The 18,521-nt window shown below is 41.2% G+C and overlaps 1 protein-coding gene across 1 annotated transcript in view; it reads right to left on the bottom strand.

Annotated features, from left to right (window-relative positions):
- si:ch211-186j3.6 (neural-cadherin) overlaps nucleotides 1-18,521 on the bottom strand; it is a 280,670-nt gene that overhangs the window by 78,239 nt on the left and 183,910 nt on the right. The window contains exon 26 of the mRNA XM_062390233.1: nucleotides 13,176-13,453. Coding sequence (XP_062246217.1) covers nucleotides 13,176-13,453 — 278 coding nt within the window. The remainder of the gene's footprint in view (nucleotides 1-13,175; nucleotides 13,454-18,521) is intronic.

Here is an 18,521-nt window from a genome sequence, read left to right as displayed (position 1 = left end):
CCTCTCAGGCAGCCATCTCTTTCAGCCTTCTCTCTCTCATGCCTTGCATCTGTTTCACTGATGCAGACGTTCTCATTAGTGGCAAAACCACAGGGAGAATCACCACATCACTGGGGAACTCCTCTCCCAGTGTCTCCACACATCCAATAATTGTCCTGACACTTCCTGTCAAAATTCTACCTCACACCTCCTCGACAGTCAATCCTTCAGTCCATTTGTTCTACCATCTTTTTTATATTTTAAACATTTATGTACGTGCAATCAATTTATCTGAGCCGCTCTTCTCATATTCATTGGTGTAGATTTTGTCCAAAAATATTATTTGATCCACATCTGATTTTAATCAAACAAAACAAGCAGGCGCAAGATATTTCTAGTTGAACAAAGATTAAAAAGAAAACCTTTTGAAATGTATTAATTAAAGTACAGACTTGTGGCAAGAGTGTAGCTGATTGTACTGTCAGCAGAAACATTAGAATATCTGCCCAGATTTGTCAAAGACCCAGGAACAGTAGAACTACTGAACTATTTTTGAGCATGAATCAAAGGCATGGGAAACTTCAAGCAAGGCCAGTTAACCTCATATCACACAGAGAATCTTCACAGGTAAAACTTCTGAACTACTATCCAGGAACATGGATTCTGGATCGGGAGGAAAGATCCTAACTGGGACCAAAGATCTAAGGGACATACACCCAGGTCTGATCCGCCTGTGGTGGGCCTGCCTTAGCAGAGGGTGCCTTGTGATTAAAAGGAAGAAACACTTGTGGACGACTGAAGATTCCCTGTCCCTAACATCCGCTGGTGGTCGCTACCATCTGCCGACATCTGCAAGTGCAGAGGACGTTCACACATACAAGGGACATTCACCGTCTTGTTCTATGTTCTAAAATGATTGTTGTGGGATGAGAAATGAGTCAAAATACTGTTTTGCAAGCTTCCTTCCCTCGCCCACTTAAAACAATTCTGGCATAAAAAATATTGGTCTGAAAAACTGCTAATTGCATTGAAAACTATGACTGTATCAAATGTGTTGGAACATTTTCTTCTTTCTTTTTTCTTTTCTTCTTTCTTGATACTCATTGGTAGATGGAAATATTTGTTGTTATTGATTGTTTTGCACTACAAAAGGTTAATTTCCTACTTGGACTATACCATGTATCTTAATAATCTCAATCAACAACTACTACGAACCCATGTGCTGTGTCCTGGAGTATAAAGTATTTTGCTGAGGTAAATGTTTTTTGGTTAAAGGAAGAATTCTTTGAGCTCAGTTTGAAACTTCACAACATTAATCAGTTTATCACAAATAATTATAATAAATGAGTTATAGACTTGCTGCTGTTATGAAACCCAAAATACAGTTTTCAAAAGACTGAATCAAGCACAATTATCTCTTCTATGCAGTAGATATTTAATCGCTCATTAGTCGTCCATGCGTATGTAATATGTGGGGGAGACAGAGAGAAAGAAAGGAACAACCTCCTTAATGAATTTTATGAGAAAGCCTTGCATCCCTCGGGCAAAATAAAAATTCCCCTCACTCTCTCAATCCACCTGTTCTTAGCAATTATGGAAAACACAATCTTGCACACACGGCCTCCCCCCCTGACTACTCGCACACACAAACAGCTCAGGAAATTAGGTATTTCTCCAGGGCTATCCCTCTGCTCCTAATAAGGGAATTGTTCAATGGTTTGTGTTATTCACACTTCGATAGCTTCTCAAGATATCTGAAACCAGTAGGGACTCTAAGACACCTGTAGGGACTTTAAATTGACAAATACATTGATTTCCTGAAGGCCAACCCCAACCATAACCCCTACTTGCTTGACTACAAATTAGACTCTCATTCCGAATACCATTCCTCTGATTAGAACCCTGTTTCCACTTCCTCGTCAACCAGTTCCTCTGTCCAGGAGAAGAGCTTGTCGTCTTCCTGTGTTGGAGGCAAAAACCACTGGATATGGTAATTTCGCACAGTGAGTGACGATACTTTCATTTCTGTGATCGCCTGCTGCTCACATTTTTACCTGGGTAAAACCTAGGAGACATCTAGATGATGATAATTGGCCGTTGATCTCAACAGACAGGAAAGCAGTCAATGGATGTAAGGGCCATACGGTTGAGATGAGGTTGAGGCTATAATGGAAAAAGTGGCAATCTTTCAATTCAACTCACATCCTGCACCCAGACCCCTGTTGTAAAGGCTTTGGCTCCAACTCCTCCAAAGGCTCCCCGAACAAAGAGGACAGGCTACTGACCTGGGGCATTCCAGACACCTCCAAGTCAGCGACATTTACCTCTTTAACACCAGAATAAGCTGGGACAAGCAGGTTTTGTAAATGCTTGCAACTGCGTCCTGCATCAGACGTCACACAACTGAAAGCTCTCTCACCTCCTTGTCTTCTCTAATTAGCAGGTTCACCATGGTGTCTTGTTTCCATCCGTCTTCTGCTGAGCTGGAGCTGATAAAAAACCCACCTCCAATGCTGAGTTTTTATGACCCAAGAGTAAATGCTGTTTGTGTCTATTCCCATTACAGGCAAAAGAAAGATGTTAGTGATTGTTTAACAAGATCACTTTTTACTCTTGAGTTTCTCACAGATTTTGCATAATTATCAAAGCTGCAGTTATGTGTTGCTGTTTTCTAGGTATATGATCAAAGCCAGTGACTGCAGCACCAACGTTGCAATTTATTAAAAAAAGGTTGAGCTGGAGCCAAAGCATCTAGTTAGTCTTACTTTAACACCCTATATGAGTTATTATACAGAACCTCAGTGGCAAGCCAGTAAATGTTTTGAGCTGTGTCAAGAGCATGTGCAGTTGTCAATGACGAGGTATTAAACAAACCTTCTTCTTCTTGGGGGGGGGTGTGGCCAAGGGGGTAGAGCGGGCGTTCTCCAACATGAAGGTTGCCGGTTCAAACCCCACTCTTCCCCATCTGCATGCGAAGTGTCCTTGGCAAGATACTGAACCCCTAAGTTGCCCCTCATAAATGTTGAGTGTACTAAAAATGTAAGTCGCTTTGGACAAAAGCGTCAGCTAAATGACATGTAATGTAATGTAATCTTCTTGTTTCATTCAACATTATATGCCAACATGTTCCTTGGTGTGTGTATACTGCTGTCTCTCACTGGTAATGTTGATTCCTAACTATACAGGAGAGGAAAAGGAAAAAGTGTCACCTCCAAAAGATGATAGAGAAGAAGAAAGAGTACTAATTAACTGGAAGTGCCCTGCAGCTCAAACAGGCTCAAATTTAAAACGAGTGAATTACTCAGAAGGTGAATCTGGCTCTGGTTGCTATGGTGTAAAACTGCAGCCACGGTCGAGATGTGACTGCTCTTCTGAGTACAGGGATGAGGTAAGAGAAGAGAAGACACTGCATTATATTAATCAGTGTTCCAAATGATATGACACATGGTCACTTGATTTGTTTGTCCATTTCCTTCCCTATTGAGATGGTTCATGGCACAGCACCTGCACAGCACCAGCACCTGCACGACAGACTTGAAGCTGCTCAAATCTTGGCAGCAGGGGGAATTTCGCCGTTGAGTATCTACACATTTATGATTACATTTTTCTGATACCAGGCGCTCAGCAGGGACTCTGAGAAGCTGGAGCTAAAGCTCATGCCTGAGGAAGAGAAACGGCAGCTGGACGAGATATGAAGTGAAAATGTCCTCTCCACTACCTGGCTGCATGGTGTGTTCCTTTAGTTCTTATCAGTATCCTTGTTACTAATACCTAGATAAGTATTTTGTCAGCAAGTTATTTGTATTTTTAGATTTTTGTAAACATTCTTTGAGTCATGTAATGAGTCATACAACGAATGTAAAATAAGGCCACTTTATACAGAACCCCAACTGACATATTCAAAACGGAGTGTAATTTTAATGTGGTTAAGTAAGTAGTACAAGTAAGTGTCTGATTATAAATAATTTAAAATACATATTAAGATTTATAGTGTAAATATTGGGAAAACAAGAGTAGTCCAAAGAGTAAAATTCACTGTAATAAACAACAAAAGATGTTTAATATATATTAATTGTTTGTTCTTTATTCAGAAGGAAATCACAAGGGAATACCTATGATAAAGGCTATGATAGCCGGAGATATTTCAGCCAAGATAATCAAAACATGCATTTATAAATTTAAAACCAGCTAAAGAACACGTCACCATAATCAGCCATAAACGTGATGTCAATATTCTGCTGGGAATATAAAGACAAACCCTGTTGAATTCTCTGAGTGCTCAAATTGACCTGAGGATGTTTGTTTTCCAACCTAAATTTGAACGTTACTCATCAAGCCGTGACTACTTACCGTTACAGAACAACACCTGCCAAGTTTCCAGAGGATTTAAACCATCACTCCGTTCGCACACACATATTATATCTGTACGTGTATGATTGTGTATGACGGCACGCCTGTATTTCCATTTTGGCAATGTCATCCTAATTCTTCGAGGGAAAGACAATCTGATACATAGTTTTAGTCACAATGGCCAAGCCCTTCAATCCTCTTAAGGCAGCTTTGTTTTGCTCATTCCCTGTCCGATGGGAATTGTGTTTGTCAACGTTGGACCAGGAGCTGTAATCCCATCCCCAGCCCACAAAACCCTCACTCACAAAATCTCTTTATTAATCCCACTGCCTCGGTTATCTACATGTTCTTCCTTCAATCTTGGAGCAGAATGTGTTTGTATGTATCTGCATGGGTTCTAGATGGGGTCATTTCTGAAAGCCTACGCAACACACAACTGTCCTCCAGCTATTCTAACTTTTAACAACTCATATCAGATCTGAATTTATTATTTCACTTCTCTCGTGCTTTTCTTTTCTTTTCTACTCCTTTCTGCTTCCATGTTCTTTCATCAATTGCTATTTTCGATCCATATTCTGAAGTTATTTCCTAACTGGTCTACTTTTCCCTTACTCTCAGCTCTCCTTTCCCTTTCTTTTTTAATTTCCTCCATTTGTCTCCTCTCTTCTATCCAGGTTTTCTCCAGCCCTGACATTTTGCCTCCTCTCCTGTCCTCCCCTGAACTTGGTGAAATCACACAGCAGATGTTTCGGAGCCCGGCTACTGTAGTTTGACTGAGAATGTGACAATCAGCGGCAGCGGCTGTGTCTCTGGGTTGACAACTTCTGCTGCGCTCTGCCTTCTTCTCTCCCTGTCATCTATTTGGCTGATGCCTCACAAAGACACATTCTGCTCCTCCATTGTGGCCAACACTCGCTTTGTATAAAGAGATGTGCAGCAGGGTATGTTAGAGACAGCAGAAGCTGCAATTTATCATATCAAGATTTAAGCCATGCGCACAGTTTAGTATTATGTAACACATTAGGGTTTCTACCAGCAAGTTCGATTACTTTTTTAAAATTTCAGTATAGACAAAAGTTGTGTCTTTTGAGTTAAAATTGTTAAGAAACAGTACATTTAAACTGTACTTTTGTAAGATTTTAACCAAACTTAATTCTCAACTAAACACAACTGTATAGTTTCTTTGCCTCAACCTGATCAAGTAGGTTTCCAGCCAAAACTTAACCAATCATACTGTTAACAATGTGTTTATCATTGTTACCTTTGTTCCTTCCACGTGTATGCTACGCTTGGTCATATCTGAGCCAGGATTGGGGAAAAAACACCTTAATGTCTTTTGAGGTTGAAGGACTTTAGCATTTGTTAAGTTGAACTAATGCAAGTTTGTTACGAAAGTTGATGAAACACTAACAGTACTGTTCTAACAAAAGTCGAAGATGTATATAATACAACCAGAATTCAAAGAAAAGGACAAAAATAAAAAAACAATGACAACTATGATTATGTTCAATAATGCATTGGTCAAGAAGGCTTCCAAAACGATTAAGACATCTTCTCCAACCAGGTAGTGATATGTAATAATAATATGCAGAGCAATTCAATATTGTTTATGTATTACACTAATAGGAAGAAAATGCCTACTTTTCTGACAATAGTGTTTGCATGTGTGAGTGTGTGAGAATGTGTGTGTTTGCTTGCATGTGTGTAATCCAGGGATTAGGTCATCCTGCTCTGGTCCAGCAGTGAGCCAGATTACACGCTGGCTCCAGCCAGCCAGACTCAAATCCTGCCCTTTTCACTCACTGCCTCTAATTAAATGAAGCTGAAGGGTAAAATGAACTTCTTCAAGACACAGCAAGAAAGCTCAGTGGACACACGCTCTATGAGACTATGTGTTCATGTGGTCTCAAGTAGGTTCGGAAGGAGTGTGTATGTGTGTTTGTGGGGCAAAAAAAGCAGGTTTGTGTCATGTTTGAACATAAAACACATGTAGGAGCATCTGCTACAACATTCAGTGATGTCTGAAATCTTCCAAGGTCTTTAGTGCTGTATATGTGCTTCATCATTTGTGTAGGAAATGCATCGCCTAAGAGCTACACTTTATTTTGGTCCCAATCATATGGCATCTCGCTGTAACTCCATTGAAGGAATGCACACTTACTTAATATGTATATTATATTGCAACACAGCACCTTAATTATTTGTGACAATGCATCCACACCTATACAATCATGCCTGAATCGGCATTACACATGACCATGCACATATACTGCCGATGTCTGCACCAATGTAAACAGGCGGCAGATTGTCTACTCTGAAGTTGGTTGATTACTTGCAAAAAGCTAGAAACATGAAACAGGAACGGTGAACTAGACTTGCATTCACCACTGATAGATGAGGTTGATAACATTCTCACAAGGGAAAAGGATTGTGTGATAAAAGGGTGACTGATGTCACATTCAGGAAGCGAACAGTTGCCTGATAAGTTACATGCAACCCTACATTTAACACCTAAAACGAGTCCTACAGCGCTTCCAGGACACTAAGAGGCTTGAAAACATCAATGCGATAATGATTATCTCTGCCGAGGAGGTTCCGTTTTTACCCCAGTCCCTTTGTTTGTTGGTTGCTTTGATTGTTAGCAGGATTGCACAAAAACAACTTAACAGATTTCCATGAAATTTGTTGGAAGGATGAAACATGCGTCAGGGAAGAACCAATTAAAATGTTGGTGCTGATCCAGATCAGGGGCGTTTTTTTTTTTTTTTTCACTTTCTTTTACAAAGCCAGGTAGGGTGTTTTTCCCAGGGAATCATTTGTGGATCTGGATGAAATAAATCAGGCACATTTATGGAACTGATGTCCAAAAGATATTACCGTTGATATAGTTGTAGGGGTAGAGTAAAGATTTCATTGGGCCTTTTTTATCCTTGGTGTCTTGTGTTCTAGCAGACATGTGAAATATCATGAGTCACAGTCTGAATACTGTTTGAACCGAAAGGGCAAATGTGTTCAGATAAAATGTTATAAAGCATTTTAGAACAAATTGAAATTAATTATAGTCCAACTGAAATAATTTCTCCGCAGATAAAAGCAATGTGTTATTAAACATTATATTGATAGTTCTGTAATGTTAAACAGAAGAAAAAATGTCTTTGGCAAAATACAATGCAACAGGAGGTTTTCGCCTAGTCACAACAGCATCAAATCTTCTGCGTTATTCAGGCTAGAGGGGGCTGCAGCAGACTGACCCAGGCAATAACGTATGAACTCTGCTGCTCGGATCACGTGATCATGTTTACAGCTTTCCGACACAAAAGTCTCTCAAGGTCTTGTCTGTGTCGTCAAGTTTGTCATCGCTTTTTCACCAGGAGATATTTGTTTTCTTTTTGTTTTGAAAATGTGTGGGTCTCATACTAGGAGGTCAAGCGGATAAAGTCTTGAGAAACTACGGAGCGTCTCACTTGGACATTTGCGGTCACACCTGCACCTCCTCTGGAGTCTAGTGCACATCTGAAGGAAGAACTATGCGTGTTCATCACAACTCACAAGAAGACAGTGTGTTGTTAGCACTGCAATTTAAGAGTTGGGATCATATGTGACATCTGATAAATCAGCAAACTGAAGATACCATTGAACTGTTTGATAGCTCATTTAATAAGGTGTAACCCCAAAGTGGGACAACCCAGTTACAACCCATTACATATCATGGTGATCTTTCCAGTCGTGTTTGTGTAATGCTACTAACTATATATATATATATATATATATATATATATATATATATATATATATATATAAACATAACATGCAGTTCTGTAAAAAAATTATAAAAGACAAACATATGATCTTACTATTTACCATTAGCTAAAGAGACAACATCAACGTCACCTCCTTTTATTAACCTGTGACAGCATAGATCTCAACAATGTACAGGACAGATCAGTTCAGCCTTCTTTTGGGAACCACTGCAGGAATTGACTCGTAATTTCATCATAACTTTCAAATTCTGCATGGAGTTACAGTTGAGACAGTGATAAAAGCCTGGTGTTTCATTTAATTGGTTGCAAAGAGCCCTTCACTTCCACCATTAAAGATCTGAGCCTCAGGATACACAGAGCATCAGGCTGAATTACACAAAGTTAAACAGGGTCGCCATGTCTCCTCTACCACTCCAAGCACCAAAGAACTTATTTCATCATCATGTTTGCAGTTAAAAGGATTTGTTGAAACACTCTCACCCCACTTCTGGCCTTGTTTACAGAGTATTTTATGCTAATGAAGACACTCTCCTTCAGTTCACTTGTTTGCCATGGATTTGAAACAAGAACTGGCAGTATGTGACAGCTAACATGCCTGATTTTTCATCTTGTACGCGGCTGTGAAAGGTTTGATTCTATTTATAATGCAACCGAAGCAAACAGGAGCTGTATTTTGAGACTCTGCACGTCAGGATCTGTAACAGTGAAAAGCCAGGCAGTTACAACCTGTCAGGGAACTGCAGAGTACTTAAGTCTGCACCCACCGATGCCCTGTAAACAAAATGTTGTGAACTCAAATACTGCAAAATCTGCACACAACCCCTAGGCAATAAAACTGATGCATTGACTTTTGCGGTGAACAATTGGAAGAAGGGAGGAGAGTGAGACAGGCCCGAGGGGGTAAAATGTTTAATGTGCCTAAAGTTAACCTGAAGTCAACCTTAACTAAGCCTCAGTGAGTGTTACTGTTTAAAAATTCACACTATATATTGTTTACAGGTTGAATTTTAAAAGGATAAAATCAAATTTCTTCCAAGTATTTGTTATACACACAGTATGTGGAGTAGGACGATATACCGTGACTACAGCTAAGACACAGTGGTATCTTCACTTTCAACTTCCAACTTTATTTGTCCCCATAGGGCAATTAGGGGTTACAGCTAGGGCTACAACACATAAGACATAGAACATGAACGTATAGTACAATAGGGGATCAGCGGTTCTCTCTCTTTTTTAACAGCCATTATCAGGGACATGGTCATCAGAGACATCATCTTGTCACTGTCACCACCACCATACAAGAGCCATATTGTCTTGTGTTGTCTCATGTCATTGAAAACACTACAACACACAAAGCCAAGGGATACGTCTTTCTAACACTAACTCTTCCCCCATCCTGAAGTTAGATCTATACTATTTAATCTCTCTCTATATATATAAACATTTCTTGAATATTTAAATACATATTATACACAATTATATATATGTAGATGAATTCTCTAAAACAACAAATTCATTGAGTCTTGGCAGCATATAAATGTCTCCAGCTTAGACACAGTGGTGCTTTGAGCTAAACGCTAATGTCTGCCAACGTTCTTCCACTGACAATGCTGACGTGCTGATGTCGAGCGGCTTCAATGTTTATCATGTTTACCATTTGAGGCTTTGCAATTCAACATACTGGCATTGGATAATGAGTGCGAAATACAAAGTACAAACTTAAGCTGATGAGAATGAGAATGAAAATTACTTTCATTCGTTTTATTTCGTTTTATGTATTTATACATAAAACCTTTAAAAAGAAACATTTAAGAATTGATCAGATGATGGTGGAAGACGCAGAGCTGAAAAAAACTGTGAATAAACATAGTGGTTTAATTTAACCGTCTCAAACACGCCTGCTGATACTGCACTCCTTTCCTCATTCTGTAGTTGCCACTGCCAATACTGCAAACAGATCCCTATTCATATTTGCAATGCCCCAACAGCATGAAGATGTGTGTTTAGCTGTAACAAGGTTCACAAATTCCCTTTAGCGTGAATAAAAATACTAATTGCGACATCATTTGAATTCAATCTCATCTACATGTGCAGTGCCTCGGAGAGAAACACCCTTCACCATTGTTAATGAGTGAAATGGGTGTGAAAAGAACTGGGAGTTGAGATTAAGAGCTCAGTGTTTACAGGCTTATTAGATCATTTGCCGCCACAGCGTTAAATAAAAGTTTCTGTCAGTGCCATAGGGCAGGTCCATTTTTTTCTGATTGTTTCAAGTGTTGTGAAGTGAATCACCATCAATTGAGAAAGAGTTTGCCTCTTAACCAAACACAGCATGAACTCACTCCCACTGTTACACACAAACACCACGGCACAGTCTCAGAAGTATACACTTTGAGGTTTTGTAGACTCCGTTCCTTTCCTTCAACCTGGTCTATCCTCTTCCACTTGCTCTCCTGCTTTCCTTCAAACAAAATATCGCACCAGTCCTCATTCACCATGGCTAGACATTACTGAAAGCCCAAATTACATCCTAAAATGTTATATGTTTTAAGTGCTTTTTGTTTACTTCTTGACATTTATTTGACAACGCCTTCGAGCTTCTTTGCAGTCGGCTTATTAAGAACATCAGCTAAACAAGCCTGATTTGTGGTGTCATGCTTCTTTCCGACACAACAACCACAGTCTGCAGCTACTTGAGTCTGGAGGCCAGGTCATAGACCAGCTCGGCTGCCGGAATGGGAATTCTCTACGTCTGGCAGAAAGAAAAAAAGTTGGCATAAAACTAGCACCACGAGATGTTTAGTGATCTTGATGCATCAACAGAGAGCATTCTAACCCAAGGACATGCCTCACTGTGAGCTTTCTATTTCAATGACAGCATGAGCAGCTTTACATTTCTCTGTTACGTCCGCTCTCTCCGCCTGATACTTCTCACAAGCTGCAAGATGAACTATCAGGTGCAGAGACTTACACACACACACACACACACACACACACATATAACCACCGTTCAAACATACTTCTAATTTCCTGACACTATTCCTAATTCACCATAACATTTGATAAAGATTGACTTTAAAGCTTTTTAAATGGAAAATATGTAATGTCTTTAATCGTTGGGGACCGTGCTTATGTCCATTGTGTGAGTCCAGAACAAATATGTCAACTGAAATGACAATCAACACTGCGGTATATAAACTGTGATAAATTACACACTATGCATCTTAGTGTGGAGGCTAACACTGTATGTTTAGCATTTTGTATTGTACCACTGCACTGTGCTCCCCAACTTCGGCTGTTCAATCCCCTGCATCCGCTTGTGTTGAGCCGTGGAGAAACATTGCTCTTCCACAGGCAGAACTGGAATAGCATTGTAAAAAAGCAATGGGACGAAGATAAACAAGTAAACAGCCTACAACCTTACTTCCACGTCAGTCACAGTTTCAGGGCTTGGTACACTAGGTCCATTGGAGTACAGTCACATTTAGTTTCTACGGTTCTGGCATAGTTTCTGTACAGCTTTGTTGGTTTCAGTGGCTCAGACCTGTACTATCCAAACACAAGCAGGACAAGATAAAATGATGATCTCCAAATTTGGCCTCCATAGCCTGACAACAATAAAGAACAATGGGATGGCCATGAAAAGACACAACTGTAAGAAACAGAGGTACTCTCCTGTCGCAAATACAAATACAAATGTCCTGCAGTGTCAGATGACTTACCTGCACTGCTTCAACTTCAGTGCCTCAGAATCATACACACACAGTAATACACAGGTGTACACACACATACTACCGTACAACCTTGTTCAAATGTACCCTTTTGCACTTTTCGATTTCTTTTGTCGTGCCCATCATTCCCATTGTCCCAGCTCACTGGATTCTAACTGCTGGCCTCTTTCAAAATTACATATTTGGATTTATCAAATATAAATACCATAATCATTTTGCCAGTGAGGGGGACAGTGAAGAATTAAAAACTGCATGTGATGATTTCAAGTTTCAGGATCACTTTTTAGTCAAATTAAACCAATAATGTAATTTCACTAATGACATGCATAGAGGAAACACAGTTATGTATGTAAACTGTTTCACAACATTGCATCATCGCTTTCATCTTTGTACTTTTCACCAACTTCTACAAAATACTGCTACAGTCAGGGCTCAACTCAATAAGGGGTCGGCAACCTTTACTATCAAACGAGCCATTTTACCCCCTTTTCCACCAAATAAAATTCGCCTGGAGCCGCAAAACATATTAAATAGGACAGCTTATACATTTTTATCTTAGTGTAGAGCCAGTTCGCACTTAAAATGAACAAGTTCAAAGTTCAGTTCATGCAGATGAAAATGAACTAGTTCAACTTCATAGTTGAATTCATACGATTCTGAACTAAGTTCAAGGTTCCAAAAATGAAACTGAACCCTAACCCTTGATTTTTTTATTTGGATGATTAAGGTGAAAGAGTTACGAGGTGAAAGAGTCACTCCGGTCCCTTTAACACTGAGTCCTGACTGTGAGTCACATCACGTGTTGTTGTACTGAGCACAAAATGTCGACGAGTCATTTTTCATGATGTGTGTGTGTGTTTGTGTTAGTTGACTGGTGTAAACACATTTTCTCTCGCTCCTGGTATTTCACATGATGGCCTGATAGGATGCTGATTTAAAAAATTGACGTGAGTGAAGTTCAACTCATGAAAACTAATTTGTTCAGTTCATCATTGAAAAAAAATAGAATTGTTCATGCAAAATACTGTACAGGGAGCCACTGCAGAGGGGCTGAAGAGCCGCATGCAGAGCCGCCCCTGTCCATCATGATGATATAGATAACTATTTATAACTGTTGTATTCATTTCAAGTTAAAGGAGGAGTTTTACCCTGAGAAAATAAATCTGACTGTTTCCATCTTACAGGCCGTTGCGACCTCAGGGCAAGCAAACATAAACCATTCATGATGATATCTAAAATGTTACTGCAGAAATCATGGATGAAACAACATATAATTTGTTGTTTCGACCTTGATAAGCTACCAGGCACTTACCCTAAGGCTCTGTTTTAGATACACTTTTCATTTTCAACTCACCTGTAACCGTGCTGTGTGTCCACACACACTCCACCATTGAAGCAGGGGTTTCTGGGATATGCGGCGCATGGCTGATGGGATTGCTCTCTACCTGTGCAGGAGCACGCAGCGGTGGATTCCACTGTCACAGATACAAGACTCATAGTCCCACAATCCACCACCGTGGGTGTGTCTCGAACATTCAAAACGCTTGTGCAGCCCCCGGTCCCGGCACAATCCGAAGAGGGACACTCATCCGCCCGCACCTGGGACACGCTGACCTGCAGGAATGACTGGAGCTGCATGGAGAAAGACAGAGACGAGGATGAAACACAACATGTCTACTTGGATAAAATCTGTTTTATTTTATTTTAGGTGACCAGAGAAAAGAGGCCCCACAATAGAGTTTGCACAAGCATCTGTACTCACCATTATGCATAATTTAGTCTTTTAAACTCTTTTAACAAAAATCCCTCAGCAGCTTCCCACCCACAAAGAGGTTTAAACCACACTGTGGATTTAATACATTACTGGAGCTTATTCCACAGTCTGATCAGAAATCCATCTTATCACAGATAAATGTCTAAACCTCAACCCAGACCCAAACCTAAACCTCAACTTAAAACTTAAATGTCAACATCATCCTCAAGTAAATATAACTTTTAAATAATGACTCAGGGTCAAAATGTGGCCTACAATGTGCTGTAGGAGACGAGGGATAAGCAACAGCTGGAAGACAGAAGCAACACGAAGAACGGATCTTCAGCTCTGTGCCACGTTACACTGTCTCACATCTGATTGCTTTTAAAGGTGTGATTGATTGCTGTTATATTGCGAGATCTACTTTGACCTCCCTCAGACCGTCACCACGGTCTTAACACGAATGATGTCCTCATCTCCCTATCCTCGAGACCAAATATCAACAATGTCACGTGAGTGACCTTAAGGGGGCTGGGCTCACCGCCCATAAAGCTCGCCGGTGAGCGCGGCCGCCTCCTCTTTTCTTTACTCGCCTCATCCGAGACCGACAGGTAAGTGATATATTTTGGGACTCCACGTTTATCAATCCGACACTTTTGTGCCGGCTCCTTGTGTCCCTGAGGATTGTTTGTGGTTTTCCCCTTCTCTAATAGCGAGGCAGAGGGTTACACTGCATGTGTTAAGCTCTGCTCTTTGTTTTGTTTCTCTTTGAGGCACAAGGCCCCTGCGTTGCCTCCAGGTGGCACAGAAACTCCTGTTTTTGGCCTTTCAGCATCTGGCTTCACCCAAAGCAGTCTTTATCCCAGGGATTGTAAATCGAGCAGCAAACCTCCTGTCCAGGACTGGTCCTCTCCCAGGAGAATGGAGGCTTCATCCAGAGGTTGTATCCCTCCCATGGAGTTGGTTTGGCACGGCTCAGGCTGATCTATTCGCATCAGCAGAGACATCCCACTGCAGGACGTGATTCTCTCTGAAAAGCCAGGGAGGTCCCCTAGGCCTAGATGCACTATCTCAAGATTGGCCGGAAGGGTCGTTGTACGCTTTTCCTCCATTCCCTCTGATTCCCCAGGTACTCAACCGTGTTGCCTCGGGCCACTACGAGGTGCTGTTAATAGCCCCCAGGTGGCCAGGGAAGCATTGGTTCCCAACGCTCCTTCGCCTGGTTCACGGTCAACTATGGGCCCTGCCAGTCAGGGCAGACCTCCTCTCACAAGCAGAAGGTCAGATATGGCACCCCAGAGCAGACATCCTGCAGCTTTGGGCTTGGCCCCTTCTCAGTACCTCTCTCAAAGGTTAGATGAGGCTGTCCTGAGGACCATAAACAATGCCCGGGCTCCCTCCACTCGGGCTAACTATGGCCATAAATGGAGTGTGTTTTCTACATGGTGTCGCAACAGACAGGAAAATCCAGCCACTTGTCCTATTGAGCTGATTCTCCGTCTCCTTCAGTCACTTTTGGACTCTAACAGGGCGCCTAGCACCGTTAAGGTATACACTGCCGCAATCTCTTTCTTCCATGAGACAGTGGGAGATGTTACAGTTGGTAGACATCCTCTAGTGTCTCAGTTCATTAAAGGAACACACCGCCTGCGACCAAGCAGGGCCCCCATGGCTCCATCGTGGCAACTCCCCTTGGTATTACGGTCCCTGATGCAGTCTCCCTTTGAACCCATAGGGCAATCCAGCCTTAAGTCTCTATCTTACAAAACAGCTTTCCTCCTGGCTATATGCTCTGCCAAAAGGGTGAGTGAATTGCATGCTCTGTCTACAAGTGACGATTGTCTAAGATGGAGGGCAGGTGAATCAGGTGTATCCCTCTGGCCAAACCCCTCGTTTTTGCCTAAGGTCATAAACCATCAGACGGTAAATCAGGTGATCGAGATCAGCACTTTTCAACCTGATCCGTCTCTACTACAGGAGGAAGCCGGCCTGCCTATGTTGTGCCCAGTGAGGGCACTGAAGGCTTATATTGCACGCACAAAGTCTCTGAGGGGCTCATACTCTCAGTTATTTGTCTGTTTTGGGGGTAAAAAAGTCGGCCACCCTGTGTCTAAACAGTGTTTCTCCCATTGGATCGTTAATACTATCGCTGAGGCCTATTCTGGACAGAACATACCAGTCCCAGATTCCTTGGTAGCTCATTCCACCAGGAGTATGGTCACTTCCTGGGCTGCTTTAAAGGGGGTCCCTCTTTCAGAAATATGTGCAACAGCAACATGGAGTGCTCCCTGCACATTCTCTAGATTCTACAGGGTCAACGTGGCTTCCCCCACACCATTGGCTTCCGCAGTGCTGCTCTCAGCTGCTGGGCGAGGATGTGAGGCAGCAGAGTCCTCTGTTCTTCGTGACCCTGATGATACTAGTCATCCGTGTTAAGACCGTGGTGACGGTCTGAGGGAGGTCGAAATAGATCGTAAGTTATGACCATAACTATGGATCTATGAGACCGACCGATGACCGTCACCCTCTTTTGTCACTCAGAACGGGCTGAGGCGTTCAGACAAGGAGGAGGCGGCCGCGCTCACCGGGGAGCTTTATAGGCGGTGAGCCCAGCCCCCTTAAGGTCACTCACGTGACATTGTTGATATTTGGTCTCGAGGCTAGGGAGATGAGGACATCATTCGTGTTAAGACCGTGGTGACGGTCATCGGTCGGTCTCATAGATCCATAGTTATGGTCATAACTTACGTTATTTGCTCTTTCAAAATGTCTTTGAGCATTGTTGAAAGCAGTATACAAATCATTTATCTTAATCATATTTGTATACCTGCTTATTTTTGATGGTTTAATTAAACTGAGTCCAATCCAGCTGTAGCATGAGCGTTTTACTGGCATACTTGGCCATAGCTTGTCACTGTCCAGTGTATACATCTACAATTCTGTCTTAAACCAACATATACACATGATGGGGGGTTAATCCCATCCTTAATCAAAAGTAAATGGGTTTTAGTGATTAACTAAAAGTAATAGTTTACCCAGACTTAATTCTTTGTCTGTATGAGTACAAATGAAGCAATGAATGAAAATCAAGGGACTGACATTCATCCAACATGTGACTCTATGACAAATCCCTCATTGATCCATAACATCTGGCTAATGTAGATTACACAGACCAATAAATACATGTGCATACGCACACACTGACAAACAGCACAACGATGATGTGGAAAGTGCAGGTTAAGTTAAGGAATGCCTTACACTACAGTAGGCAGGTTTAATAGAGATCAAGCTGTTTTTTTCTGCACCAATTCCTGAAAAAGTGGGCTAAAGGGTGATGGGCTAAAAGGAAACTATTCCTCTCTAGGTTGAGCTGTTTGATAAAGCAATCAAAAGGAAAATGAAATGAAAATTGGATATGTGCCGAATGTGAATGTGTGTGTGTGTTTGTGTGTCCGGTGTGTGTGTGTGTGTGTGTGTGTGTGTGTGTGTGTGTTTGTGTGCGTGTGTGTGTTTGCGTGTGTGTGTGCTTGCATCTGGTTGTGCTGGTAAGAGTGACACTGGTCAGGTAGCTTTCCACTAAGTTTTTCAAACACAGTCTCACACACACACACACACACACACACACACACACACACACACACACACACAGTGTAAGTGTTGAACCGAAGCAGAGGTCACTTGATGCTCAATGTTCTGGACTGATTGGACCTCATTCAGTGTGACTGGATTGTGTTCACTAACCATGCACTTCACATCTACTCCACTTGTTTCCCTTGAAATGGCCTGTGCTGAAGAGGCTGCAACTTTAATACAGGTTATGTTTTATGGATCAGTGTTATCGCTGAGTGATTCTCGCATCCCTTGAGCCAAACACTTGCCACTACCAGCTGTGGTCTTTTTTCCATTCAAAATCACTGACTCTCATTTCACCATGTGACATCAATGCTCCTTTTGATAGTCAGTGCTACTATTCTTTTTTCCCTCTTAGACTTAAATGTTGTGAGGATATACGCAGCCTTTTGTGAATTAATTGAAACAAGTGGGAATGATGAATGGTTAATGAAGAAGAGGGCCTGTTACTTATCATATATGTATATCTCTATAAACCTTCCTCCCTCTGCTTAAAGTGCCATTCAATTCTACAAGACTGTGGCAACCCTTTGTAACACACTGGGTTGTGGGACAGTGTAGTGAGTGGAACATGTGATTACAGTCAAGGTTGGTGTTACAGGAATGCCTATTAAGTCTTTAATTTAATAATGTCCTTTTATTAGATTGGCTGTCCTGCAAATCAGTCCACTTGTGAACGGTGTTAATGTAATGTGTCTCAAGTCTACTCAGAGTCAAAGCAAATCTCTCAGCCTTTAGAAAGCTCAGGAACTAACACACTCAACAAAGATGTTTTATTAAAGTATGATATAAGGATAAAGTGCTTTTACAGGCTATTTCATTTAGGCAAGGAAAACAAAAATGTGTTTTCAATGGTCATGCAACAATGCAATTTGGCCATTTAAATGCCAATATTGTATCAAAAAATGTTATGCCAAATAAATGCCAGGAAAATGTGAGTCTATTGTTGCGCATCTATATCAGATAAGAATCACCATCTGCTGATATATCCCAATATGGTAAGTGTAGTAAGCAGGATAAAGTAACTTTTTTAATTCTCTTCAGGTAAATCTTTAAATTATTAAAAAGAAAATAATTTTGTATGTGAGGATGTGTGTTTTAACCTGCACATCTGGGGCTGTATCAACAAACATGAGGAAGGAACAGAGACAATTCAACATAACGATCGTGTTGATAATGAGGATAGAATGATAGAATGGGCAGTGAAGTTGACAGGTCTAATCATAAAATTAAGACTCTATTAAGAACTGGAGTCAATAGTTAAAAAGTTGGAATAATAGTCAATACTTTATTCCATAAAATAATTCCTTCTTAATA

The sequence above is a fragment of the Platichthys flesus genome, chromosome 1, assembly GCF_949316205.1.
Source record: "Platichthys flesus chromosome 1, fPlaFle2.1, whole genome shotgun sequence".
In the NCBI taxonomy this organism is placed as follows: Eukaryota; Metazoa; Chordata; class Actinopteri; order Pleuronectiformes; family Pleuronectidae; genus Platichthys; species Platichthys flesus.
Note: the sequence above shows the minus strand (reverse complement) of the source record. Positions and strands in the feature narration are given on the sequence as shown.